The sequence below is a fragment of the Gavia stellata genome, chromosome 6 (assembly GCF_030936135.1).
Source record: "Gavia stellata isolate bGavSte3 chromosome 6, bGavSte3.hap2, whole genome shotgun sequence".
Lineage (NCBI taxonomy): Eukaryota > Metazoa > Chordata > Aves > Gaviiformes > Gaviidae > Gavia > Gavia stellata.
This window is the reverse complement of record NC_082599.1, coordinates 303,748-329,828: the sequence shown is the minus strand read 5'-3', so window position 1 is coordinate 329,828 and position 26,081 is coordinate 303,748. Positions and strand designations below refer to the sequence as shown.

Below are 26,081 nucleotides of genomic sequence, written 5' to 3'. Positions count from 1 at the left end.
CCGGGCATGCCCGTGGGAGCGTGTTGATCTGCATTTCCTAGTCCCGGGCTCCAGGCACCCCGGTCCGGTGGCTCGCTGGCTTCGTGCGGCGTGGGCACGAGAGGCGTCGGCAAACCGGACGGTTTCCTGCGCTCCTGTAGCACGGTCTGCCGCCGGCTGAAGCGCCCGCTGCTGCAGGGCTGGCGCGTCTTTGCCTCTTACCGGGAGCATGCAGGTAGCCCGGGGCAGGACCTGGTGCAGCGGGAGCTTTTGAGCGCCAGGTTGAAAGCTGGAGAACCTGCCTGGTGGTGACTCACTCTCCAAGCTCATCCCTTTGCCTGGAAAAGGTCAGCCGTAAGCTTCTCTTTGGTGGCAGAGGCAGCTTTCATGTTCCCAGCCACTCCTCTCTCCTCACCCCCCACTTCTTTCGGCGCTGGTGGGGCTGTGTGCGGCTGTACTGCAGGCCTGCTCCGGCAACTGCGCCGCTTTGAAAAAGAGCACTGCGAAGGAGTGCTGGGCAGGACGGCCTGTTCTCGATTCCTTCTGCTCCGCAGTCGCACAGACTGTGTCGGTGGCACAGTCCAGGGCGTAATGCAAGGTGGGTGCAGGGGGCAGGCGTGGGTGCGGCGGGGATGGTCGCTGCAGGCAGGCGGCATGGAGCGGAGTGCTGTGCTACTGCTGTTAGACCGCTTCTGGCAGCGCCGTACGTCTGCCCTGTGCCGCAGCCTGCCAGCCCGGCGTCACCACGGGTTGTGTCTGCGAGACCTGCCTGCGGTCCCCACTTACCGAGACGGGGAGTAGATCTTGGCAAGCAGGGAAGAGCCAGTGGCCGGAGCTGAAATTGTTGGGGCCCACGCTTGGACGTCATGAGGAAGCGTTACCAAGGTGTGTTGCTGGGCTCTGGAGGCCCTGCCCCGACAGCGCAGCTCTCGGTCCCGTCCCCTGGCGCGAGCGGGCTGCGTTGGGGATGCCTGGTGCCGGCCGACCCCCTCCCAGGCTCTGGGAGTGCGGGAGTGGGCACAGCCCAAGGCAGCGGGACGGACGGGGGAGAGCCGCCCCCAGCCCCAGCACACGGGACTCGGGTCTCTTGGGGCGACGTGTGCCCTGCTGGGCTGGGTCCGGGCTGAGCACGCAGCAGGTTCTGGTCCCTGCTCAGCTCTGTGGCCTCTTCCCTGAGTCAGCGGCAGTGCCGTGATGTGTTTCCAGGAGTTGGGCTCGCTGGAGCCCAGGAGGAGGGTTCTCCCGGGACAGCAGACAAGTGACGAGCTCTGACCCTGACATGCCTTGTGCCGGTTTCCGATAAGCAGGCGACACTTGGAGACAAGTGATGGGACTTGGGATCTTGATTTTGTCTCTCATGCATGTAAGGGTACGTGCTGTTTTCACGAACGCTATTAGCTTTTCAGTGCTGTGTGTCTGCTTGAAATTCTCATTGTAAAGATAATGTACTTCTCCCTGGGACTTTCTGTGCAGAAGTACACCCACCGGGTCTCTGCAGCACCTCCACGGGGACTCTGGTATTTCCAGCATATGTGGGTACTCGGCACGTGCCCATTGAATCTCGTGGTCTGGTCCAGTGGTGGGTTTAGGAAGGGTGCAAGGTCAGCGGAGCGCTGCCAAATGCTTTAGCGTCACTGTGCGTTGGCTGTGAAGCAGCCGTGGACACGCAGGGGATGTTGGAATTTCCAGAAACACAGCAGCCCCGTTGGGACGTCTGCACAGGGATGTCTCTGGTGGCTTCTGTCTGGTAGATGTACCAGACGTCTTAAATCCCAGTGAAACAGCAAGTCCCCACAAACCATGCTAACTAATCTTGGGGACAGAGGAGGAGGATGCCTACAAAAGCATTTGGGTGGATGGCAGGCTGGGCAACAACAACACAAAGTCAGTGGGACAAAGCATGAACCCTCAGTAGTGGAGAAATCCCCCCCGGCTCCCAGTTTTGCGGGGCAGTATGGGCAGGTGCTCCGAATGGCGGTGTTGGTGTGTTGGACACCCACCCCAAGGATGTCTTTGTGGGAGCACTGGGGGGGTGGTTTAGACACGGGAGGAGGCGTCGGGTGCCCTAAAGCAGTAGTGGGTTACATATGAGAAGCTCCGTGGTAAGGTCAGACTATCCAAAGGTACGTTAGGTGCTTTTTGGGAAGCTTTGTGGAAAAGGAGCGGGAGGTTGCGTTGCCCAGATTCGGTGAGCTGTGACCCGGGCTCAGCCGGGACGGCTTCCTGGGCTCTGCACGGTGAACGGCTGGTAGGAGCTTGCCCGCCTTCTTCCCCAGCCAGGGTTTTGAGGTGCACAGGCCTGTGTAAGGAGTGAGTTTGGAACGTCTCTTCTGGCTCCTGGCCGAGAGCGGCTCTCCGCAGGCCTGGGGCATCGGGAGACGGTAGAAGAGCACGGGCGAAGGGCGCCTCTGCATCACCCCGGCGTTTCTACTCCAGCACCATCAGAGCAACGCTGCAGCTGAGGCTGGAGGAGCGTGAGGTGGAATGCTCAGTAACGCAAGAGCCTGATCTGCGAGCTATGTTGTCCCTGTGGATGCGGGGAATAGCTGTGGGATATAAGCTGCCCAGTCAGAAATAGATTTTTTGCAAGGGTGGCAGAAGACGCCCCTTTACCCCAGGACTGCTCTTCCATCAGCAGGCAAGCCCACTTGCAAGCCCTTAGGCACTGGAGGTTTTTGAAATCATTGGGAAAATGCTGACATTAGGAAAAAGTGGGTTGTCTGGCTGACCCATCCTGGGACAGCTACGTTCCTTTTGGAGCAAATTTGTAGGGTGATCCAGACTGCCAGACTCCCCCCGCCCGGTGTGTTTCAACCCAGTTAAAAATTAGTGCCAGGTATCTTTATTTTTCAAGTCAGTTAAAAGTTGGTGCTAGGTGTCTTTCTGCATAGGCAGCACAGCCGCTCCACCGGGAAACGTACGCTCTGCTACAGCAGCAGCACTGCCGCAGCGAGGAGCAAGCGCTGTGCCTTGCTGCTGGGATCGGAAGCAGCAGCTGTACCGAATGCGTGGCCAGTCTCTGCTCTCGTTCTCCTTCTGGCAGGTGCTGTCAAGAACTGCATCGCCCCAAAATTTGGGATGTGTGGGCTGGGAGAAGAGGTTTTTTTCCTTCAGAATTGGCTGTGGCTTGGGAGGGCAGGCGTCCCCCGGAGGAGCAGGAGCGCTGTGGGAAGAGCTAACGTGGCACTGATGGGGCTGCGCCTGTTTGGGGGAGGACGAGGGTCCTCAGCGCCCTCCGTCTGGGTGGCTGCGCGCCAGTACGTGCTGTGCTCTGCCCGACTGAGACCAGTTAATGCCCCCAGGCTTCTCACCGAGTGCCAGCTGGGCTGTGCCAGCCCCTGTGCCCTCTCGTGACTGTCTCTGCCCATCATTGGCACGCACCCGGTTACTGGTGCGTGCACCTGGTTACTGGTGGTCTCGCCTCGCAGGGGTGGCCTCGTGTGGAGGGAGGTATCTGGGCGCGCAGGCAGTGGGTGACGCGCGCCTCTGTTCCAGGGCATCGTGGGGAACCTGTCCAGCGGGAAGTCGGCCCTTGTGCACCGCTACCTGACCGGCACCTACGTGCAGGAGGAGTCTCCGGAGGGTAGGTCTGGTTCCCAGGGCGCCTGGGGGGTGGTCTGGGTCCTCGCTCCTCTCACCGGCTCTAAAGGGGACCCCCGTCTCTGCACCTTGTCTGCCGCTGCCGCAGGGCTCTGCAGCCTCCCCTGGCTTTCGTTAGGGGTTTCCCTCTGCTCCCCCCCTCACTTGACCTGCTGCTTTGCTGTCTTCCCAAGGTGGCCGATTTAAGAAGGAGATCGTAGTGGACGGTCAGAGTTACTTGCTGCTGATTCGAGATGAAGGGGGCCCTCCCGAACTCCAGGTAGGAGAGACCCGTACCTCCTGCGGTCCCTTCCCACCCTGTCCGGCTGGAGGGATTGGAGGGCTCCTGGGGGGGACCTTCCCGGCTGCCTCTTGGGAGCGCGGTTGTGGGAGAACGTGAGGACTGCGAGGCCTGAGGAGGGGCTACCCCTGTGGTGACTGTGGACCCCAGGGCCTCCCTGCGGTGCCAGGGACCTTGTGCTGCTGGGGCCTGTGCTTGGCTGCCCCGGCCGCAGCGCCCCACGCACCGGCCGCATGGCTGCTCTTGCTGGCGGCTCTGGGCATGGGGCTCCGGGACACTTGTCTGGGCGGTAACGGCTGGTGTGTCTCCCTCAGTTTGCTGCCTGGGTCGATGCTGTGGTGTTTGTCTTCAGCCTGGAGGACGAGATCAGCTTCCAGACAGTCTACAACTACTACCTGCGGCTCTGCAGCTACCGGAACACAGCGGAGGTGCCGATGGTGCTGGTGGGCACGCAGGGTGAGAGCGGGGCGGCCGGGTTTCCTCCCCACATCCTCCCTGCCTCGGTCAGGAGTGCTGGTGACGTGTCTACGCTGGCAAGAGAGTGCCGGGTGCTAGCCCTGCAAATGCGTCGGGGCATCCCAGTCTGTAAGCCGTACGCAGGACAGAGTTACTCTGAGGCCCCTAGTCTAGGGCTGTGGAGGAGCTGAGTAATTCCTCCTCAGACCATCTCAGCTTTCCTGAAGGAGCTGCCTTACTTCACGGAGCCACGTTCCTCTTTGAAATGCCCAAACCTGCTGGCGTTGCCTGCCTTCCTCGGTTCTGCAGGCAGCGGCTGGGCCCAGGCAGGAGTCAGGGCCTGGGTGTGGGAGCATTTTCTGCGGGTGCGTTGCCCTTCGTCCTCTGGGACAAGCTGCAGCAGGGAAGGTTTGGGGGGATGGCAACTCGCTTTCACCACCCCGAGAAGAGGCCTGAGCTGTGCAGCACCGTCTGCCCTGAGGTGTTGCCAGCACACGTGGATGCGGGGGAGAGCAGCAGCAGCCCAGAACTGCCCTCCGCCCCGTCTCCCACAGGGCTGGGGCCTGGAGCCAGCTGGGACTGGGACGGAGGCCGTAAGAGAACAGTCACGAAGCCGCAGCTGAGGCTGAGACGCTGTGCCTGGAGCCCCAGCTGGGCACCCCCGATATGCCTGGGCAAGGAGCTGCCGATGGAGAGGGGCTGCCAGGAGAGAGGGCAGCCCTTGACTGGGATTCCTGCCTTGCGTCGGAGGCAGCCTGGCCTCTGACAGGCTTGCTCGGGTGCCCGGGAGGCAGGGAGGGGCAGCTACGAGGGCACTGCTGCAGGTATCTGAGCTCCACTCTTCCAAAACGAGCGTCTTTCCTGCCTGTAGATGGTAAAGCACAGGCAGGAGGGAGCCTGGGGCTGCAGAAGTTGTCTGGACATAAGGGTGACAGCAGGGAGCGGGAGCAGGGGACGGAGGATGCGAGGGGAGAAGGTCTTGGCAGGACCCAGTTCCTGAGCGGTGCGACCCGCTCTGGTGAAGAGGAAACCCCGAGGGTGGGAAGGCAGGCAGTGAGAGCGGGAGGGGAGTCGCAGGGCTGTCTGCGCTGGACCGCGGATTAAGCGTAGAACAAAATTTAAACTTCTGATATTTAGAGATTGTGGTGTTAACGCCAGGACTGAGTGATCTTGGTTCAGGACTGGGCTGGGGTTGCAGGCATGTGCTGTGAAGACTCAGGAGTGGGGAAGAGTGATACGGCAGATCATGGAGAGTTCAAGGGGGACTTCATTACAATGCGAGTCCCAGTACTCCTTCGACTCCTCCTGAGAGGGTTCATTTGCAGCCCCTGCTTGTCCCTGGCATGTCTTCAAGGAATCGGATTCCTCTTGGGAAGGCAGTTTTTCCAAAACATGCGAGCTCTTTAGCAGCCATCTGGGATACAAATTAAGCCTATATTTTATTGTTGTCCACCAAGGCCTCAACTGTGAGTGCATCCTAGCAGATCTGTCTTTCCCAATTAACTGAGGATGAATTCTCCTTTCTGATTCTTTCATCTGTAGGGTATGGCTGTGAGACCTGAAATGCTCAAGACTGGCAAATCCATGTTACTCTGCAGCTGAGGGGGACTTGCAGATGAGTGCAGTGGCTCCTTACAGCAGCCATGACCAGTGACATGCTGACAGATGGCAACGTTAGTCTTTTCTAACGCGCGTAAACACCCTGCGTCCTCATGCAGATGAGGCTGTAGTTGGACCCAAGGTCAGGCTGTTTACACCTTTGCCCCCAGCGCTCTGTCTGCTGTCACTGAGTGTCCTGTTGTCTTCAGCAGCTGCACTGTTCACGACATGGTTGTGTGAAACTGTGGTGGCGTGTCCCGTTCCTAACGTCCGGGCTGCCTTGCCTTGCCAGCCACACCTCCCACTGGTTTCTGCCCTCTGTCTTCAGAACCGTCGGTGGCTGGATGGTTAGGAGAGTTGAGCAAGGTTCATTTAAAAACCGGTTCATTTAAAAAGGTTCATTTAACAAATCTGTTTTTCTACAAACGTGGGACTGTAATCTAAGGCATTTACAGGAGAGGGGGTGTACTATGAAGGTGGGTATCTCAGTGTGTGAAGGGAGGGAGGGAGGGAGGGAGTGTGCCCAGGGACCTGTGGATAGATGGGACGCAGGCACTTGCTTTTTAACCTCCTCTCCCTTTGCTTTCCAGATGCCATCAGCGCCACGAACCCCCGGGTCATTGATGATTCTCGGGCGCGGAAGCTTTCCAACGATTTGAAGCGCTGCACGTACTACGAGACCTGTGCCACCTACGGACTGAACGTGGAGAGAGTCTTCCAGGATGGTAACTGCAGCTGGTGGAGGGTGTCCGGGCGAGACATGGCAGCAGTGCTGTCCCAGAGAGGGGGCTTACGCTACCCAGAGCGCCGGCTCTCGGTTAGAACGGCGTGCTGCCGTGAGGCCAAGGGACTTAGCACACGTTCGTGTGCAGTGCCATTGCTTTACACGTGCAGCCCAGGTCCAAGGAGTAGGACGTGCTGTGTGTGTGGAAGGATGGGACGTAGCTGAACTGCACATGGATGTGCACGAGGGACTGCAGAGCAGGGCCGGGCAGCACCCTTCTCCTGCCTTTCTTGCAGGGGCTGTCCTCTGGGTAGCCACTCGTTCCAGAGAGCAGAGAGGCTGCAGGGGTTGGTCGCATCCCCGTGGTGGGCCTGTGCGGCACAGCAGTCTGAACGAACCTGCAGAGGACTTGTGAGGCTGCGGAGAGGGTTTTGATTGCCTTTCTTGGAGGAGAGGAGGGAGCACAGCAGAACCTTTGGGTGTTAGAGGTAGGGGAGCAGCAGCTGAACGGCCAGCTGGGGCAGCTCTTCCTCGTGGGAACACTGTGTTGAAGAGTGTTTCTGCTTAAACTTGGAGAGGAGTCTGCGTGACAGGGATGCTGTAGGTGGAAGAGGGAACCTACACCACGTCCTAGGAGTTTGCAGTCTGCTCAGATAAACTGGGACCCTGCCCTATAATGGGACTGCGTATTCCCATGTCCCCTTTCTGTACCTTGTCTTCTGGAGTGCAGCTGGGGATCTGTGTTCAATGCGTGAGGAAGGGTCTGTGCAGAGCTGAGTGGCTGGACGGGACAGTCGCTTTTGGAAAGGAGGAGAGCTGTGCTGTTAGTGTTTGCAAGTGGAACAGGCGCATGGAAAAAGGTTTGGAAATAATAGTGCAGCAGGACTGCCTGAAGGCAAAAATCCAGCTTGATTCATTGCAGCACAGCAAGATAGGCTGAGGGCAAGGCACAGGACTGAGCCTGTCGTGGGCTTCAAGTGCTTCATCCTCTGAGCTGGAGCTGGTGATCCTCCTTCCCCTACATGAGTCTGTGACCTTCCAGCAATCTCCTGTTCTGGGGCTGAGGATCATAGTCACAGTGCTGCTTTTCTTCTGCACGTTGCTTGTCAGTGTCCCCCTCTTCCTCCGCCTCATGAGTAACGGGGGAATGGTGGGAAGGAACAGCTGGGAATAGCTGAGGATAGTGAATACCGCGGCGGACCTGGGCGGGGAGGATCTGCTAAACCAACTTAGCGGTTTGCAGAGCCAGTTTGGAGAGAGCGACAGCAGGCGAGCTGTGTGCATGGCTGATCCTGGCTTCTGGAAAGCGTTTGGCACCGTGTGTCACCAAATTTGTTCAGCTTACTCCTTCAAATTGGTTCTGTGTTGTCCCTTCTCTGAAGGACAGTACAGCGAGGAAGAGCAGCCGGTGGGATTGGGAAGGGGTGGGGAAGGCAGTGCAGGATGAGGTGCTGCTATTTGGTAGGCTGCTTCTCACCCTTTTTTATCTCAAGATGGAATGAATTGTACTCTGGGGTTATTTTTTCTCTTTGTTGACCCTGGGAGCATAGACAACACAACTTTAAGCAGTGTGATGTGTGAGATGAAAGCTCCCATGTGAGACCGGGACTCAGCTTCAAGCACCAGCACCGCTTAGCCAACTTGGTGGTCGATCTTGAGCTGCTGCTTGAAGGCTCAGGAGTGAGTGCCTGCAAAGTGCTGTGCTTCATCTTCTGTCTGGGTTTATTCACAGCCTGTACATGTGGTTGGGAAGGCGGCAAGGGAGCGGGTTTGTCCACGTGAGGAGCAGTGAGGCTGAGGAAACCCAGAAGACCCCAAGGAGTGTGGTAATTGGAGACGGTTCATACAAAACTGATGTCAGTCTGGGCAAATGCTGATGCTGTACGGAACAAGGAGCGTGGGCCGCCCTGCCAGGAGGGCTGATACTGTCCTGGGCGAATAAGCAGGGGAGCACCGAGCGGAAGTCTGGAGGGATTCTTGCCTTTGTACAGGACAGCAGGAGAACCGTTGCTGGACTGTTGTCAAACTCGGGTGTCAGCACTTCAAAAGGACACAGAGAAACCGAGAAGATTTTAAAAAAATAGCTACAAAAACTAATCAAAGGCTACAAAAAAAATACCTGATAGTGGAACACTGAAGAGGTTATCGATTGAATAAATCAGAAAGAAGACTGAGGGGTGACTTGATTATAATATAAAAGTATTTGCGTACCTGTCTACATGGGGAGAAAATCACAGATACTGAGACTCTGCAGGTTAGCAGAGAGTTAATGCTAGAAGTCAAAGCTAGTTGAATTAAAATTTTGAAAAATATTTGCTTTATTTTATTAGTAGCCCTCTTTTCATTAACTGTTGGAAGAAATGCATAGGGAAGTGCTGTATTCTGCACCTCTTGTACTTTCTCCAAATCCAGACCAAGTCCCTTTGTGGAAGAGTCTGGCCGCATTCCCTGGTGGCTGGTGCAGTATAGGCTGGGTGAAGCGTAATGGCTGGCAGTATACAAAAGTCAGCCTGGAAGATGGAGAGATCCTTCTGGCCTTTGAGTCTGTGTACGCAGGAGCTGTCTGCGTTGCTGCGGTTCCCTGTCGCGTGCCATATTTCCTGCGGTAGGCTGCCTCTGCGTGCCGTGCGGTGCCACATGCCTGCTGGTGCAGTTTTGCCGGTATCGGCGCCCTTGCTGAGCGCGCTGCTCAGAGCTCTGGAGAAAGCAGTGTGATAACTGGGAGCTGCAAATGGAGCAGAGGGACCCACCATCTCGTAGGAGATCTGGAGTAAATCTCAGGTCCTCAGTGCTCTCACCTGCCTGCTCAACTGCAGGAGCGCACAGATGCTCCTGAGCAAAGCTGTGGGGAGGGAAAGAAGGGGCCAGGAGGTGCTGGCGAGGAGCTGAGGAGAGCTGAGCCCAACACGTTGGCCACAGACATCTGAGAACTATCCAGGGACTTCCAGGATCCGGTTTCAGGAGAAGCTGACTTGACGGGATGAGTTGTTTTCAGAGTGGGTGAGCGGCTTTTCCCAGTGAGCACTGGTGGGTCCTGATGCATCTGGTTCGGCATCTGGGGGAGTGCTGGCAGTCATGGATTGTGTGAGGAGCTTGCCCCGCGTGGCGATCCAGTTACCAGCCAGACCTCGTCTTTATATGATTTCTCCAACACAAGTTGCTCAGCCTGGATCGTGTAGGCCTGCCCCACGCAGGCAGGGGAAGATGTCCATTTTCCACAGCAGAAAGAGGAAGGCTTCTCTAAGCTGCGGTCTTTGCTTTCACTGCAAAGGTTTGCTTGCTTGTCCAGGCTATGCAGAGCATATGCTGCATCTCCGTTCCCAGAGAGCCCTTCCATGCCATTGTCTTGTCTAACAACAAGCAATCGCTGACCTTTTTGGACGGCAAGTTAATGTTGTGCTGGTCTAGCGTGACGGCTTGAGGGAGCGACCGTCCTGCCGCTGGGCACTCAGTTGAAGGCTGAGGCTAGCACTCTTCCTTCCCAAGCTGCTGTCTCTGCAAACGCCCCACGTCTGCACGTGGTGCTGCTGAGCATGGGGAAGCTCCAAGAAGGAGAACCTCGGATCTGCATAGTCACCAACTGTTCAGAGGTTCTCCAAGAACTGGGTGGCTCCATCCAGCTGTTGGGTGCCCTCCTTCCTGCTCAGGCAGGTGCAGCAGAGGCCCTTCCTCCAGGTCTAGAGCGGTTCCCGGCTGTTTGGTCTGAAGCTAAGTTTGTGGTTGTGTTGTGCAAGGATCTAGACCACGTACGTGATAGTGTATGCCACTGTAATTGTGTTGAATCTTTTGGAGTGGTGAAGGCTTTGTCCAGGCAGTCAGGCTTCTGGAGGTCACTGCGGAAAGGACTCGGGGCGTGCAGAAAAGGGGCAGCTTTCTCCTTGCTGGTTTCTCTCGTGTTCTGGCAAAAGTCCCCCTGGAAACGCTGTTTGCTGTGTGGGAACGGCACTTCTCTCATCCTTTCCAAGTTGCTTCCAGCACCAGATGTTGTCACAGTTACTGCTTCTGTGAAGGGTGGGACAGTCTGCCTGTGGCTTCAGATACCGCGAGGAGATGACCCTGGCACAAGCAGGAAGGGGACGCAGGCTGGGCTGTGTGCTGCAGCGTCCAGTGCCCGGCAGGCACCCGCTGCGGTTTCGGAACTTCGGCAGGGTGAGCCAGCCCTGAGGGGTGGGTCGGTGTGCTCCCCTCGCTCACAGCAAAGCTCCCGGTGAGGTGGGAGGCTGGCACTGAACTGGTTTCTTGGCTCTGGAGAGGTAGGGTTAAAGAGCGTTCTTCTCAAAATTGCCTTCGCAGAGCTCCTGTATGCAGAAATCTCCTAAAGTTTAGAGGATGCCAGGACAACAGCAAGAAGGCATTGGTGTGGGGGTGCTTCAGCTCTTGGGCTTCGTTTTAAGAATATTTCTGTACAAAGCAAAGGTTAGAGAGCAAATTGTCGAGAGCCCCTTGGCACTCATTATCTCGGCGTTGTTCCTGAAGAGGAGGAGTGACCCAGGCCCAATCCTGGACGGGCGCAGGAGGGACAGCAGCCACGCTGCCCGGTGCTGTGGGTGGCTTCTCTAGCTTCACCTCTGCGGCAGGTCCAGGGTGAGCGCTCCTCCCCTCCCACTGGCCCTGAGCATCGGAGAGGACAGGCGGCAGTGCGAGGCAGCCTTCTCTGTGGCCCGCCAGAACCGGCTGCTGACGTGGGGGTGGCATTGCTCTCCATCGTTCCTCCTCAGCCGCAGGGCTGCAGACGTGACTTCAGCTTGAAAGCCCAGGGGTGGTTCTGGCTCTCCTGCCCGGGGGGTTGTTCGGGTTTCTGCATCCTGAGTGGGTCAGCTGGGCAGCAGGTTCCCCTCCTGCTCGGGTGTGAGCTGGTTTGTTCCTGGCTGTCGGGGTGATCGACAGCATCGCCATGTCTTCCAGGGCAGTGAGTGATGCTTCTGAGGGATGGTTTGGCAGGAGCATTTCAACGGAGAGGCCGAGAGTTTGTGCCCAGGGGAGTGTGCGAGGCCCTGCGACTCCATCAGGTGCCACCCCTCTCCCCGAGGTGTTTTCTGTAGGGTCCTTGGTGCATCACCAAGGATTTCTGCAGAACATCTAGAACAGAGTGCTGTGGTATGCTTTTAAATACCGTGTGATGCTCAAGTGCTAATATGCACAGGAGCACGGTATGTGACATCTGGCAAACAAACGTACCTGGACAGAGGTTCTGTGGCCAGGGCAGGGCTCGTTGGTTATACATCACAGAGCTGCCTGTAGCAACCAAAGAAATCATGATAAGCAAATGATCCCAGACGCTGGCTTAGAGGATGACAGAAATTATCCTTGAAAAAGTTTGGCTGATGTTCAAGAAGAGGAGGAACCTCTGCCTGGCAAGCAGAAGCGCGAAGGCTGCCTCAAGACGCCTCGGTTAAGGGTTGGTGAGATTTTTATCACCACCGGTGTGGTCTTGCTGGCCTCATGATTAATTCCTTTGTTACCACTAACGTGTGAGTGACAAGGCAGAGCCTTTGCCAGGCTCTTTGCCCAGGACAGCAGTTGCTGACGAGTTCTTCTGAACCCTTTCTGGCCTCCTCTCTTTTTCCCACTGGTGGTCTTCTCAACCTCCCTCTTTCAAGAGACCATTCTCACCTTGCCTCTTCCTCTAAAATTTGACCTACTTGTATTCTGGATATTGAGAAACCTCCTGCCTTGAACCTGCCTTCTCCAGTGAAGCTCTGGGAAGCTGTCCTGAACAGCATAAAGCCCTCTGCCCTGGAAAGTGAAAAGGCTTTCTCTGTGGCCATGCAGGACGTCCCTTCTCCTGCCATGTCCGATCTAGTTTGGACTCGGCTCTGCGTAAGGTTTCTGGAACTGTCTGACTTCTGCTGTGGGTGCTCAGATGTTGCTGTTGAGCGAAGTGGCTTTCTGCCTGTCGTGGCATCCCTGAAAATGCTTCCTAGGTACCATGTGGCCTGTCATGGGAATTCTGCTTTGCGCTGATGAACTCGCCCTCTGAGACCGTGGGGATGTGGCTGGTCCCGCTGGCAGGCTGTCAGCTGCTGTACATGGGTGCTGCTCTCCTGAAGTCAGTGCTTCCACGGAGCCGGAGAAGCTGTCTGGTCTGGGATCTGGCCGGGTAGTTTTCATTATCACTTTAACACCACAAAGAATGAGCCCTGCAGGCTTGCGTGGTAGAAGAGGTCTCACCCGTCTTACTCTCTGCTGGGTAATTTCTGAGTTCTTCCTTCCCTAACTGCTCCTCTGACGCAGGTGTTTGAATTTCCCCTCTGTCAGACCTGCCCCATTTTCCACGTCTCCTCCCAGGCTGTCTTCTCCATGGAGACAGGAACAGGCTGCCCAGGGAGGTGGTGGAGTCACCATCCCTGGAGGTGTTCAAGGAACGTGTGGACGTGGCGCTGCGGGACGTGGTTTAGTGGGCATGGTGTGTTGGGTTGATGGTTGGACTTGATCTTACAGGTCTTTTCCAACCGTAGTGATTCTGTGATTCTGTGTGATTCTGAGACAGCCGAACACCACGCGGTGTGTCAGCCGGGCTGTGGTTCGACCTGCCTAGGTTAAAGCCGTTGTGTATCAGAGGCTGCGGGGTCCTGGGGGGGGTCAGCAGAGGACATGTCCATCCCGGTAGCATTGCCAGTCCCTCGTATTGCTTTTCCCGGGCAGCCAACACACGGGGTGTTGCAGAGCTGGGGTGCCTGAGCTCGCAGTGTGCCTGGCCAGTGTTTGAAGGAGAGATGGTTTACGCAGTGAACAGTGGATGAAGCTGGCCAGAGGAGAGGATGGAGGGGAGGAGAGCAGGAAAAACAACAGGTTGATATGGTCTGTTTGGTGGGTGTAGGAGGGGTTCCTGCTATTTATGGGACTAATATTTAGCTTGGGAATCTGGACAGGCTTCCAGCTTTATCAGATGAGCAGGTAGCAGCAGTGGCCCAATAGGCCTTCATCTGTCTCTGTAGGGGACGTGGCAGTGCAGCTGGGAGGTGGCAGGATTTTGTAGTTGCTGTTGACATCTGACTTTTCCAAATGGGTTCGGTCACACCACACGTGTGGTGCAACGTCATCGATCTTTCTGGAGGGGGAATGTGGCAGCTCCTTTATTGCAAGGGTTCACGATACGAGACATGCTGGGTTGGATGTGTGATGTTCCCGATGCCTTCAGTCGTGTTCAGCTGAAACGTTCCTCCTTCTGTGATGGTGGGGGTACCCAGCCAGTGTGCAAGAGAAAACGAGCAGTGGCAATGTGTTCTCCTGAATTCCCCAACAGCCCAGCTTGTTTGCTGTCATGCTCTTTGGTCAAGATGTTTATTTCCAGAAAAGGTAGGAGATTGGGAAGGTTGAAATGCAATTTTGGGCTGTTGGCATCAGGCAGTGAGGTCACAGGAACTGGGCAAGTTGTTCCTCATGTTAATTTTTCGAACACCTGGAGACCGTGAGGGTTACAAGGGCCCAGGCTGATGGAGGTGGCATTGCCCAGGCTATTCAGTTCAGTAACTGGCTCCTGTGGCTGCTGTGAGGGGGTGACTGAGAAGTGACTCTGGCTGCCCAGGGATTCTTCTGCAGCAGCCCAGGGCTCTGGGTGACTCCTTGGTGTCCACAACAAGTCACTGCTCCGCGTGAGACCCAAGAGGGCGAATGGCCTTCGGGGACTCTGCGTGAGCAGCGTGGGAAGCCTGCCCTGCTGCCTGCTGGAACAGCCACGGGCAGACGCTGTCCCTTGCAGCTGGGTTGCGTGGCAGCGGCAGGCCATGGGGATTGCGAGGCTGGGTGTTCTGCAGAAATCCTCCCTGTTAATACAGGGTGGCGCGGTTTGAGCCCCAGACGTTGGCATCAGTCAGACAAAGGGTTTGGGTCTCACTGAAGCACTCCAGAAATCTGTGGGTGGGGAAAGTTGCTTTCTGGACTCTGACCCTGTCCCTTTCTCCCTTCTTCCAGTGGCTCAGAAGGTGGTGGCTCTACGGAAGAAACAGCAGCTTTCCATCGGTCCCTGCAAGTCCCTGCCCAATTCACCCAGCCATTCGTCTGTCTCTGCGGCCTCCATTCCTTCTGTTCACATCAACCAGGTGGGAAATGGGAACAGGGAAAGCCAGGGACCCCACATGCTTCTCCACACCTCCTCAGGTCACTCACTACACAGCGTGTTTAGCCTAGCTTCAGACTCTCGCTACAGCCCTGGCATAGCTTTTGGAAAGAGCAGAGTGGTGGTCACCCCGGAGCTTCTGTCCGTAGCCCAGAACAGCTTGGTGCTTGCCCTGAGGTCAAGCTTCGTGTCTAAACCATTGGTCTCCAAAGATTGCGGTGTGGTTCTACAGACGCTGGCGGCAGAGCCCTGAGCAGTCTGCAGGGAAGCTCCTGGGCAGAGCGGGATGAGACCTGTGAAAGGGGGCTCGGCTCGGCTGCCCTGGCCAGGCAGGCGAGCCTGGGTGGACACAGCTGCCCCGGTCCTGCTGCCCCTGGAAGCAGGAAGCTGATGGTCTTCCAGGCATATACAGGTGGGCTTCTTAGGGGATGTGTTTGTGGAGGGGCGAATTCAGTGGCGAATTGAAGGAGTAGCACAGAGGAGGGGGAGGTTCTCCTCCCCTCTGGCAGAGGAAGGACTCTGTGCTGTTCTGCTGGCACAGCGTTAACTTGGCAGGGGCTGCCAGGGTCTCCGTGCCGGGAGGGTGGTGAAGCTGGAGGTGTTTGTTCTGTGACTCTGGAGCAGCAGAACTGACACAGGGGGGGCAGATCAGAAACCAAAGCAGGCTGCCACGGCGAGTGGCTGGTGGAGGAGATCCTTTGGGCAGCTGCCTAATTGCATTCGGGCTTTGCCGCAGTTCCCAGCACCCACACAAATGCTGAGCTGGCTCTCTGATGGGGCAGGTGAAATACTGGGCTCTGCTGCTCCTCAGGGGCAGTCAAGCCAACAGATTCCCAGCTCTGAAGCACCTGGTGTATGAAATCACAGGATCTGTAGCAAGGGCTTTGGGAAATCTGTCTGTCTGGCGCGGTGCTGTCGGACTGAGGATCAGCAAGTGTAGCAGCTGGGTTTATGAAAGAGGGGAGGCAGCAGAGCTGGAGCAGCTGTGAGCCCCTCGGCTGCCCCAGCAGTGAGCAGTGCTTGAAATGGTTTTTGAGGAACAGAGTAGCTAAGGACTCAGAGGAGCATGTAAACCGGAAGAAAATGCAAAGCAAGTTTAGCAAAAGAAATTCCACCAGACTGACACTCTTTTTATAAGGGGACGCTTTGAACCTTAGGGTGTATCTGAGCTCTCAGCCCCGAGAGGACTTCTGGTGCACCACCACAGGGGAGATTGTTCCTGTACGAACACGAGTACTGTTTGCAGCCACTGGTTGGACCCTTACGTAATTTCTAAATACCCAGGAGAAGTTTATACCTGACTGTATAGGCTTCTAAAGCTGGGCTACGGGTAGGTGTGTACAGATTTTTGCAGAGACCTGTGCCAACTGCCTGGTGCTCCAGGTCAACCAGGGACACCAGCAAGTTCGGATGAAGTCTCTGTGTGCAAGCGAACAGGCTGAGCCCTGCTGACAGCTAGAGCTCCCTGATGAAGCTACGTAGCTTTCTGATCAGAGCTTGTTTGTGTCCAGCCAGCTCGGGACGCAAGCAGAGTGAGCACAGCTGCTTGTAAAACATGCACAGCCATACCATGCCCTGCAGAACGTCTGGCTAGGGCTGCTTTTTGGGAAGTTGAATAGGAGGCATCCAAGGTGGAGAGCAAAGTCCAGGGAAAACGCAGATTTGAGTGTATCTGCTAATTTGAGCGTTTTATTAGCAGACAAATTGTGAACAGTCAAAGACTGGTTGGGAAGGAGGGGCAACGTGTGCTGAAAGGGGGAGCGGGGCGGAAGACGGCCAAAGGCAGTGTTCCTCAGGGAGGAGCTGAACACTTGTGCAGTATTTTCTTCAATGTCCGAAGTATGAGAAAAGGGTCTTAACGAATCTGTACTAATGGCGCTTGCTGTGCGGGGCAACAGGTTTGTAGTGAAGCTAAAAATGTGTTCCCTGTGTGAGGGCTGTGGGGATACCAGTCGCTCCTGTAAGTATGCACTGAAACCGGGGTAGGAACAGCGAAAAGCGAGTGGGAGGGAAAAGAGACCCTGACGCAAGAGGAAGTTAAGCACTTGGCTTGTTTAGCTGAGGAAAGTGAAGGCTGAAATGGACCAACCCTGACCTCTAAAATACGCAGCTGTGAAAGGAAAGAACCTTTTAAGAAAAGAAGGTGCTAGAACAAAGGGGGTGGATTTAAGACTGGTCACGGGGAAGCAAAGTTGGGGCATCGGAAGAGGTTTCTAACTGCGTGTCATGAGCTTTGTTAGAGGTTTTTGCTCAGAAACCTCCCTGCTTCCCTTTCCCTCCCGCAGAGTACCTTTCAGCCCGGTTTGCAGACGACGTCTGTGTGGAGGTGAAGGCTGGCTCCTTGGCTTTGAGACAGGACCTTTGCTCCCAGTACCGTGCTGTGCTCCCGGGGCTTTGCCGGAGGGACCTAGGTAGTTCTGGTGGGAAACCAGAGCTGTTCAAGGGAAGTAATGCAGCATGCAGCTAACAGGACATTGCAGCTAACTGTGAGGCCTTTCTAAGCAGGAAATACTTATTGATTGCCTGGGTTGTAGCAGTGTCAGCAATAATGATAGGCCATGTCCTTCTGGAGCTTCCTCCCTCTGTCCTCCCTCCTCCGTGCATGCTGTGTGCCCGTCTAACTCTGTGTCCCTCCTGCGCTCAGCAAATCTGGACGCCACAGTGAGGATCAAAGTTAATTTCTGTTCCCTGGGTCTTCTGTGGCTCAACCCCAAACCCTTTCGGTTCCCAGTGACCTGCTGCAGCAATCTTCGCCGTGGTCTTTACACATCTCTCTTCCATTACAAAAAGAACTTCTCCTAAAAATAGAGCATGAAGTAATGGAACTGGTGAGTGATCGTAAAGTGCTGTGAAGTATTTCCCCATTCTCACTTGGGCTCAGGAATGTGGTTCTGGAACTGCTTCCCACTGTCCTCAGAGAAAATCCAACCGGCTTTGAGAAACACAGGTTCACTGATTCCTGATGTTTCTTACACGGACCTGGGCAGAGCAGCCCACGCACTCTGGTGCAGTCGGGCTTGCTGCCCATGCGGGAGGACACACATCCAGTAGCGAGCACAGCGACCAGGCAGTTACTGCAGCAGGGATGCAAAGGAGCCCGGAACCGCTGCTCAGGAGTGCGCTGTGATGGTGGTGGCACACCGAAGGGTATGGTCTCCTGCAGGAGCTGGAGCGACTGTCCCTGACACAGGAGAGAGCTGGGTGCAGACAGCTCGAGTCCTGCTGGGCGCTGCTCTCCGGCTCTGGGCAGCAGAAGTGCCGGAGCCTCTCGTGGGACTCAGTGACGGTGGCCTCGCTCCTGGGAGGTGTCCTCTGCTCCTGGCACTGCGATGCCTTGTGGGGCAGCTCTGGGGGGAGGTGGACAGACTGTACGGTGTCAGGAAGGACGAACTAGAGAGTGACAAGGTCTTTGCAGAGTAGTGCCACGTCCTCTCTTTTCCTACCTGAGGGTATGGGGCTCTCGCCAAGGTTTCTTACTTGCCTTCGCAAGTAAGAGAGCAGGAACTGGCACAGGGAAAAGGATCTCAAGGAAGGGTTTGGGAACGCAGCGTTTAACATGGAGATGAGATGGAAAGAAGCCAGACAAAAAATACAATTAGGAGCTTTTGTCTGCCTTGTACCATAGCTAGGTATTGGTGTACGCAGGCAAGACACACGCACTGGGACAGAAGGATCTCTTTCTTCTCAGTACCACTTGTGGGAACAGCGGGACTGGCATCTGTGTGTGCTTGGCCAGGAGGAGCCCCTGGGAGTCTGTACACTGCTCTGTCCTCACAGGGCCGGGTCTTGGGTGTGGAGAGGTGCTGCCTGCAGCTGCTGGCCGTGTGCGGCGGCAGCGTTGCTCTGTCCCTTCCAGGCAGTTACGGCATCTCCAGCAGCGTTTCGTTCCCCTTAGCCGGCTGCCTTTCTGAGGGCCGTTAGCAACGGCGTTCCCTTCCTCCTGGATCGTCACTCTTCCCTTCTGCCAGTAGCTACGGTGGAGGTCTGCTTCCCTTCATAGCTTTGTGCCCAGAGAGATGGTGGTGCCGTCTGAGATGAGGAGGATGTTCCGCTCGGTGCCTGTCCTGGCCCATCCAGGCAGGGACAGCTCTGTCTTCTGGAGCTGTCAGTGAAGAAGGCATTTGTCTTCTGGAAAGGGGAACAAGTGTTGAATGGGAACAAGCAGAGTTGCTTACAGCAAGCAGGAGCTGGGAGCCAGCCCTGTCTCTTGTCCTAGTTCTGCGGACACCTTCTCTGGAAGTAGTTTGATGCTATACTAGTTGAGCCAAACTAACTTTTTTGGAAATGGCCGTTGCTTGTCTGGTGTCCTGATAATCTGGCCAGGCCATTGCAATTACTGGTAGAGCAGAGACCCCAGAGGACCCTGGTGATTTTGTCACCCATCTGTCTTGAGGACTTTCTTCTCCTAGGTGTGAGGCGGTGGCCAGTTTCCAAACCTCCGTGGCTGTGCCAGGTTCCCAAATTGGCAGGGCGCTGTGACAACGGTGCCGTGTGAGGTGTTTTGGTGTCCTTGCACAGTGGATGATCCTATTCATGAAACACTTCTTGAACCAGCCAAAGGCCCTGGTTTCATTTCTGTCTTTGGGAATGTTGGGGTTTTTTGCTTTTATTCCGCAGCGGTGCCTGGTGCCTCAGAGGACGCTGCTCCCGTCAAGGCAGAGAGGAATGGAGCCGTAGTAACAGCTCGGCTGTGGTCAGGGTTTTCCAGCAGCACTCACGAGCGCGCCAGATGCGCTCGTCAGGTCTGTGACTCTGAGCACCACGTCCAGCATCTCCCTGGTCCTCTGGCGTGGCAGGAGCAGGGATGGTCTCGGGAGTCCTGTGCGCTCCCTTGGGGACGCCGGGATCGTCCGTCCTTCGGGCCTTCCCAGCGGCTCGTAGGATGTGGATCTGCACCCGTTTGAACAGACACCTCGGGGCCCTGCAGCTCCCAAGGAAAGCTCTTGCTTGCCTGCTGGTGTGGGCTCTTCCCTCCTGCCTCCTGCCCTCCCCTGGCACTGGGTGAGCAGGTTAGATGGGTTTGGGAGCCCTGTTCCTTGGCTTGGCCTTGACTTCCACCCGGCTCCATCCGGCAGCTGCCTGCCCCTTGCCTGCAGGGTGTGGGTGGGAGTTTCTCGGGCCGGTGGATGCTTGCAGTACACGCAGAGTTATTCCACCTGATTTCCTTACTGTTGCTACCCCTTTCTCCATCCTTCCTCAGGGATTCAGAGATGCCGTTAGGCGTACCCCAGGCTGTAGGATGAATCACAGTTGCCTGTTTGCTGTGGGATGGAAGTTTGTCTTTCTGCCAGGGAACTCGTTCCCAGCAGCTGGCAGGAGGTGACACAGGCACCCCACGCCGAGCCTCGCAGGCTGGTGGAGTGAACTGCGTAGTCCCCCGGGCCTTGGGAGCCGCTGCCAGGCCCCACCGCGCTGCCTGGGTGCCCGGCCGTGCCCGGCCCTGCGCAGCTGCCCTCCTGGCGTGGGGCTGCCCAGTGTCACGGCTTCACTCTGATGGCCTTGCTCTGCGGTCCTGCACGGGCTCTTTGCTGACACTGGGAAGTGCATTTACCGAGACTTTAGTAAGAGAGCAGATGAAAGAGGTGGAAAACTAAAGTTTGCAAGTGAACTGAAACACAAACTGCAGCTCACCTGTGCTCGGTAACGAGCGCTTCCCTGCCTGCCGCAGCACGTTGCAGCAGGGTTCAGTCAGCACGTGTGCTGCGGCAGCTGAAGCAACGGGTGTTTGCATTTCCTCGGGGAAGCCCGTGCCCCCTAACCCACTCAGCTCACGATGCCCTCCATTTCACGGTCTGTCCTCTCCTCTGGCTTCTTCCCTGTTCCGGTGCAGATGCTGAGTCGGTGGCTCTGTTCGTTTGCACTCTTCCGTTCAGAGCCCTTCCCAAATTTCCCTCCTTGTTCTGCCTTGTGCCTTTTTATGCCGAGAGTTACTAGATCTTAACTTCATCTGAGTCCTTCCCTGCTCAGGCACCCTACGGCACTATCGATATTCTTTGAAGTTCATGATACCCACCCATTACACACTAATGGGACGGATTTGTCCTGCATGTGTTTTACTAAGTTTTCAGCTTCCACTGTGGTCTTAGATTTCCATAGCGACCACAGGTGGTTGTTCAGGTGGATCAGCAAAGTAGCTGCCAGGAGGAAAAATGAGGTATTTGCCCAGACCTGTCATCTTGTCAGGGTTCTCCACATCCCTGCGACTTTTTCTGGGTCCCTGGATCCCTGCTGAAGTCTTGGAGCAGTTTGCTTTGGCTGAGCGGTGCGGTGGCTCAGGATTCCCTGCGTAGCCAGAGGCTGCACTGCTGTCTGCCTTTGGGGGAATTTCTGCTCTGCCCCCAAACTCAAGGGATGGTACCAGCCCTCACACTAGCCGTTGTAGCTTGGTGCGAGACATCCTTCAGCCCCGGTGCCTTTCCTGAGGTTTGGGTGGGACACCAGCAGGCTCAAATGCTTGTGTCCTTTGTTGCTCAAGAAAGACGGTAACCTTGACTTGTCTCCAACAGTAGGCAAACTTACGGGCTAAGGAAAATTATTCTGGCCAGGCAAAAACTAGAAACAAGGTTACAGGGAGTATGTAAAATATAAACCACAATTTAGCAAGATTTCTTCCTAGGAGCTTTAGCATCCGTCACCTAACATCCGTAGGGTTTGTCCCAGCTGCTATGGCAGGAGCTCAGACTCCACAGCCTCTTCTGAACTGAATCCTTCCCACAGTCATAGCTTCCTAAATGTGCTGACAAGGGTACCGAAATATCCAGAGCTTAGCCAGGAGAGTACCTCGGAGTGGTTTCCGGACCCCTGGCAGCCTTCCCTGGCTCACCCTCCTGGGTAGCAGGTTCTCTGTGTTGCAGCATCGGCCATCTCTTCCCTCACACTCTGAATCTTTTTCTTTTTTTATATATAGTTCACACATTATGCATCAGTTAAATACTGATTGTACAGACATTGTTATGCCTGATCCTAAACTTGAGCTGTCTCAGCAAATTCTCTTTGACTTGGTAGCCCTAGCTTTCTGCATCTGTGCCTTCCTCACGGCGTGTGGAGAACACTTCTTCATGCAGGGTTGAATCCATGGTTTGCAGGAGCTGTCTCTGTTAATGGTTCAGAAGTCACTGGCAGGGCGGCATGTTGGTTTGCTTCTCCATGTCCCTGGTGGTCCCTCCTCCCCTGGGACATGACAGCAGAACTCCCTCGTTGAGCGCAGGGTTCGTCAGCTGGACAGCCTCCGGAGAAACTCCCTGGCGACATTCACTTCTCCGGACAGAGTGCTTGGCCTCTTTTACACGCAGAGAAGTACGAGCAGACCAGTTTCCCACTCGTTCTGCGTTTCGGGGTGCCCGAAGCTTTCCTGTCTCTGACAGGCTTGGGACAGTCCGAGACCCACACTTGCAGGGAGGCCGCCTGCTCACAGCAGGGCTCTCCTGAAAGCCACAGAGCAGCCGCATGGCTCCAGCTCCTCGGTTGGAGCCGCGCATGCCGCCGGGCTGGCGGCAGGTAGGAGCTCAGCCCGGTGAGTCCCTTTCGGGACGAGGCTCCCTTTGCCCTCTGAGCCGTCAGAGAGCTGGGCAGGCTGCAGAGGATCTGTTGCTTGGTGCTGCCCTGTCTCCAGCATGGGGTTAGGGTCTTCCAGACCCACCTGGAGACAGTGGCCTTCAAGGACGTTTTGTCAGGGCAGCGTGCCTCCCCGTGGGCTTCACCTCCCTGCTGTGGAAGGGTGTTTTGCTGTGACTTCAGGCAGCAGATACCATGCTGCAGGCAGGCTGTTGTGGAGCTGTGCCGGAGCCGGGGGTAGCCCTGGCAAGTAGGGGCACTGTAACTCCCCAGAAGCAGCTGTCAGCTCCCCGAACGCGGATGTGAAGGAGGTCCATCTGAGTCCTTCCGGAGCAGGATTTCCCTGCAGCACACCTAGCTGCCCTCGGTCAGAAGTCCCTTGCTCTGCCTCAGAGAGGAAGAAGTTGGGCTGATTCTTGGACGGCTCTTTCCTCTCTTAAAAGAAGTTCTCTCTTGTGTGTCTTGTTCCCTCTCTCTCATCAGAGATGAGACGGTCCATAGCTTGAGTGAAAGTTGCATGCTTTCTAGGAGACCGGGCTGCGGGTCGTGGTGGCTGCTCTGCCCGCACAGCCTCTTTCATGCTTCTAACATTTCTTAACCGCTTGTCTCAGAATAAGGCTCAGATCCCGCCGGGCGCAGCGGGTGTTTTCTCACTGAGCACCTCTGGCAGATCCTCATCCCACATGTGCTTGCACTTTCTGCTCTAAGCAGTAGGTGGGAGTGGAGGAAGTCCCAGGGCGGTTGGATGCTGCTGAGGAGTCGGGCTGCTCCCTGCAAGGGGTGCCACGGCTCTCCTAGCCTTCTGGGGGCAGATTCTTCAATGTACGTTGGAAATACTGTTCAAAGATCAGCAGAACTGCCAACGAGAGCTCAGGCTGCCACGTGCCTCATCGTAGTAAGACGTCCTGGGCTGCAGCTCTGAAATGCTTTTGTGCAGGTGTTGCTCCTTGGGACCTCTTGTAAGCTCATTTCCAGGTCGTTGCCCGCACAGCTTACGTGAGCAGAATGGGAGTGAGCAGCTACTTGTCTGAAAGAAAAGTATCACTGAGATGGTTCCACAAACTGCACGGTTGGATCTTCCCCTCTCCCTGAAGTCGAGCGAGTTGTTAGTGAAGACACAGCGTGTTGTCCCACATGTTCGCAGACATGGGCCACTGCAGCCAAGGCCATGGTGGTCCACAGGCACAAGAGGTGTGTGCCACCCTTGGGGTCTGCTTGGGTAGACCTCAATCCAGTGGCAGAGATGTGTTTTACATGGAGCGTGAGCTTGGTTTGTGGCACCCCGTGCTTCAGGACACTGGAGAGGGAGAGATAGCTGCACCGGTCCTGTGAATTGGAGAGGGAGCACGCTGAAGTATCCCCAGCCATGCCCCTCTGAGAAGAGAGCCAGTTGCTGCTCTTCAGGGCTGCATGGTTCATTGCTGCTTCCGTGCCTTTGCTCCAGACCTTTGTCTGGAAGGGCTTCCCTGGCTGCCGGCCGACAGCCAGCTTTCACGTCTCTCTGTCCATTTGCTGTCCTTCACTGTCAGTTTCAGAATTTTAACATTTTACCAGTGGAAAAACTAAAGCAGAAAGAAGGGAAACAGCTTTCCCAAGATCCCCCGTTGGGCAGGAGCAGTGCCTGGCGTAGGATGTCTCCCCTGTCCCAGTCCTGTGCTGCACTTCCTTGTCCCCAGTGCAGGAGGCTGCGTAGGTGGAAGGTGTTTCCTCGATCGTGGCCCGGGGCAGCTGCCTGTCTCCGTCTGACTGTCCATTCTCGTTCTGCCCTAGGCTACCAATGGTGGAGGAGCCTTCAGTGACTACTCCTCCTCTGTGCCCTCCACACCCAGCATCAGCCAGCGGGAGCTGCGGATTGAGACCATTGCTGCCTCCAACACACCCACCCCCATCCGCAAGCAGTCGAAGCGGCGCTCCAACATATTCACGGTAAGTGACCCTGGGGTCGGAGGAGCTTTGGGATGAGTTTTCTGAGGGTCACGCAAGGAGAGGGGAAGGGAGCGGATCCGCAGCAGTCTGGCCCCACAGGCTTCCGTGCACTAGTCTCTAGGTGAACCTTGCTGTGCTGGCCAGGGAGGGACGGGTGGCAGGGGATGCAGAGTGGGTGCGTGGAGGGGTCTCCCTGCAGGAGCGTGTGCGTGCAGCAGGGAGGGAGGGAGCCTTCTGCGTGTGTAGGGACCGTGGTGCTGAGAGCTGCTCCTGGGGTGTGTGTTTGGGAGGTTGTGTGTGTGCGCGTGCGTGGGGGAGCGCCTGAGAGCAAGCCATTCCTTGCACACGTAGGAGTGTGCATGGGGTATGTGCGCGTGCATGTGTGTGTGTGAGCAGACCCCCCTGATCTTTACAGGGGAGAGCTGCACTTTGTGCGTGCACAGCACCAGTGACCTCTGCGGTTCCTCTCCTTGGGGCCCTGTCCCCCCCGAGCGTGGCACCAAGCCCCTGGCAACTGGGCCTCCTTGTTTGGTGCCAGCTGGTGCTGTGCAGAGCCCAGCGCGTGGCACTGGCCCCCACTCGCTCCAGCACCCAAAACCCCGCGTCTGTGTGACTTGAGCAGTGCGCCTGGAAACTGCTGTGGGGCGGGGAGGGAGGGGAGGCTTAGGGAGCCAGCGAAGCCGTGGGCCCCAGGTGGTGCAGGGAACGCCTGCGGCTGTTATCTCTGCTGGCTGAGTCGCAGCCTGCCTCTCAGCACGCTCTCACACCATGCAGGCACCCGTCCACGCAGCGTGCACACAGTCCTGCCCACACACTTACGCTCGCTGTTAGCGCAGCCCACGAGTTTCCCCTTGCTGTTAGCGCACACGTACTCCCAGTCCCTGTGTCTAGCGTAGATAGCCTCTGTTCCCCACGTAAATGTGCTCCTTTCCCCCTGGTGCCCCTGTAAACGTGCTGGGCTCAGTCCTCTCTCCTCCTCCCCATCAAAATGTGCTTTCCAGCCACCATTGCTCAGTACACCCGTGTCTGCTGTCTGTGGAACCGGCCACCGCACAGTCCTTGTACGTGTTGCACCGTGTTACCCTGTGTGAACAGCCGCCATTGCTCTGGACCCAGACCACATAAATGCACAATGTCCCGTGCCCCGTCCCTCTCACTGCACTATTGGCATCCCAGACTCCCCCGACTCCTCGTGCTGGGAGTGTACCCATCCTCCCCAGCTTCTGACACCCTGGAAGCATCCGCTCTGATGCCCTGAATGCTCCGTGCGCTCCCCACCGTTTGCATCTCATCCCCTCCCAGTTCTCCGTGTGCACGGGTTCCCAGCCCCTCCCCAGCGCACGCGCTCGCCCCGCCGCCTGTGCTGCCTGGCAGGTAGGCTGTGCCCCGCCAACCTCCTCCTCCCAGCACACACCGCCCTGTGCAGCGGATCCACTGCTCCTGACGCATGGTTGTTTCCTTACTAGCCCTCCCCTCCTCTGTGTGCTCACGCCTCCCTGAAGATGCCCTGTAGGTCTCCTGTTGTTGATGGTCATGCTTACTGTTGCACTTCAGTGCTGATGGATGCTTCTCCTCCCTCCCCGCCGTTTCTCGTGCTCATGCTTGCTGCTGTGCACCAGTGCACGTGGGCGCTCATGCACTGCCACCCATCCTTCTGCTCGCCTGCGCGCCGACGGGTTTTGGACTCGCCGTCAGCTCATGTTCACGCTCTCTCGCTCCTCCTAGAGCCCCATGCTCAGCTCACCTGGTGTGGGCACGCGCTCATGGCGGGAGGAGGAGGGCGGCTTGCTGTGGGGCTTACGCTTATTTGCTGTGGACGTCATCATCCGTCTAGGGCTCTCACTTGCTCGCTCATTCTGGGCTCAAGCTTGCTCACTCGCTGTGGGGCTCACCTGTGCTCATCC

At 56.6% G+C, this 26,081-nt stretch overlaps 1 protein-coding gene across 6 annotated transcripts in view; it reads left to right on the top strand.

Moving 5' to 3' along the window:
- AGAP3 (ArfGAP with GTPase domain, ankyrin repeat and PH domain 3) overlaps positions 1-26,081 on the top strand; it is a 148,956-nt gene that overhangs the window by 58,338 nt on the left and 64,537 nt on the right. For 5 of the 6 annotated variants that reach the window (XM_059819157.1, XM_059819156.1, XM_059819158.1 and 2 more), the window contains exons 3-8: positions 3,475-3,562; positions 3,753-3,838; positions 4,174-4,315; positions 6,505-6,639; positions 14,553-14,680; positions 24,022-24,177. In XM_059819157.1, coding sequence (XP_059675140.1) covers positions 3,475-3,562; positions 3,753-3,838; positions 4,174-4,315; positions 6,505-6,639; positions 14,553-14,680; positions 24,022-24,177 — 735 coding nt within the window. The remainder of the gene's footprint in view (positions 1-3,474; positions 3,563-3,752; positions 3,839-4,173; positions 4,316-6,504; positions 6,640-14,552; positions 14,681-24,021; positions 24,178-26,081) is intronic. The other variant, XM_059819160.1, reaches the window with a different exon arrangement.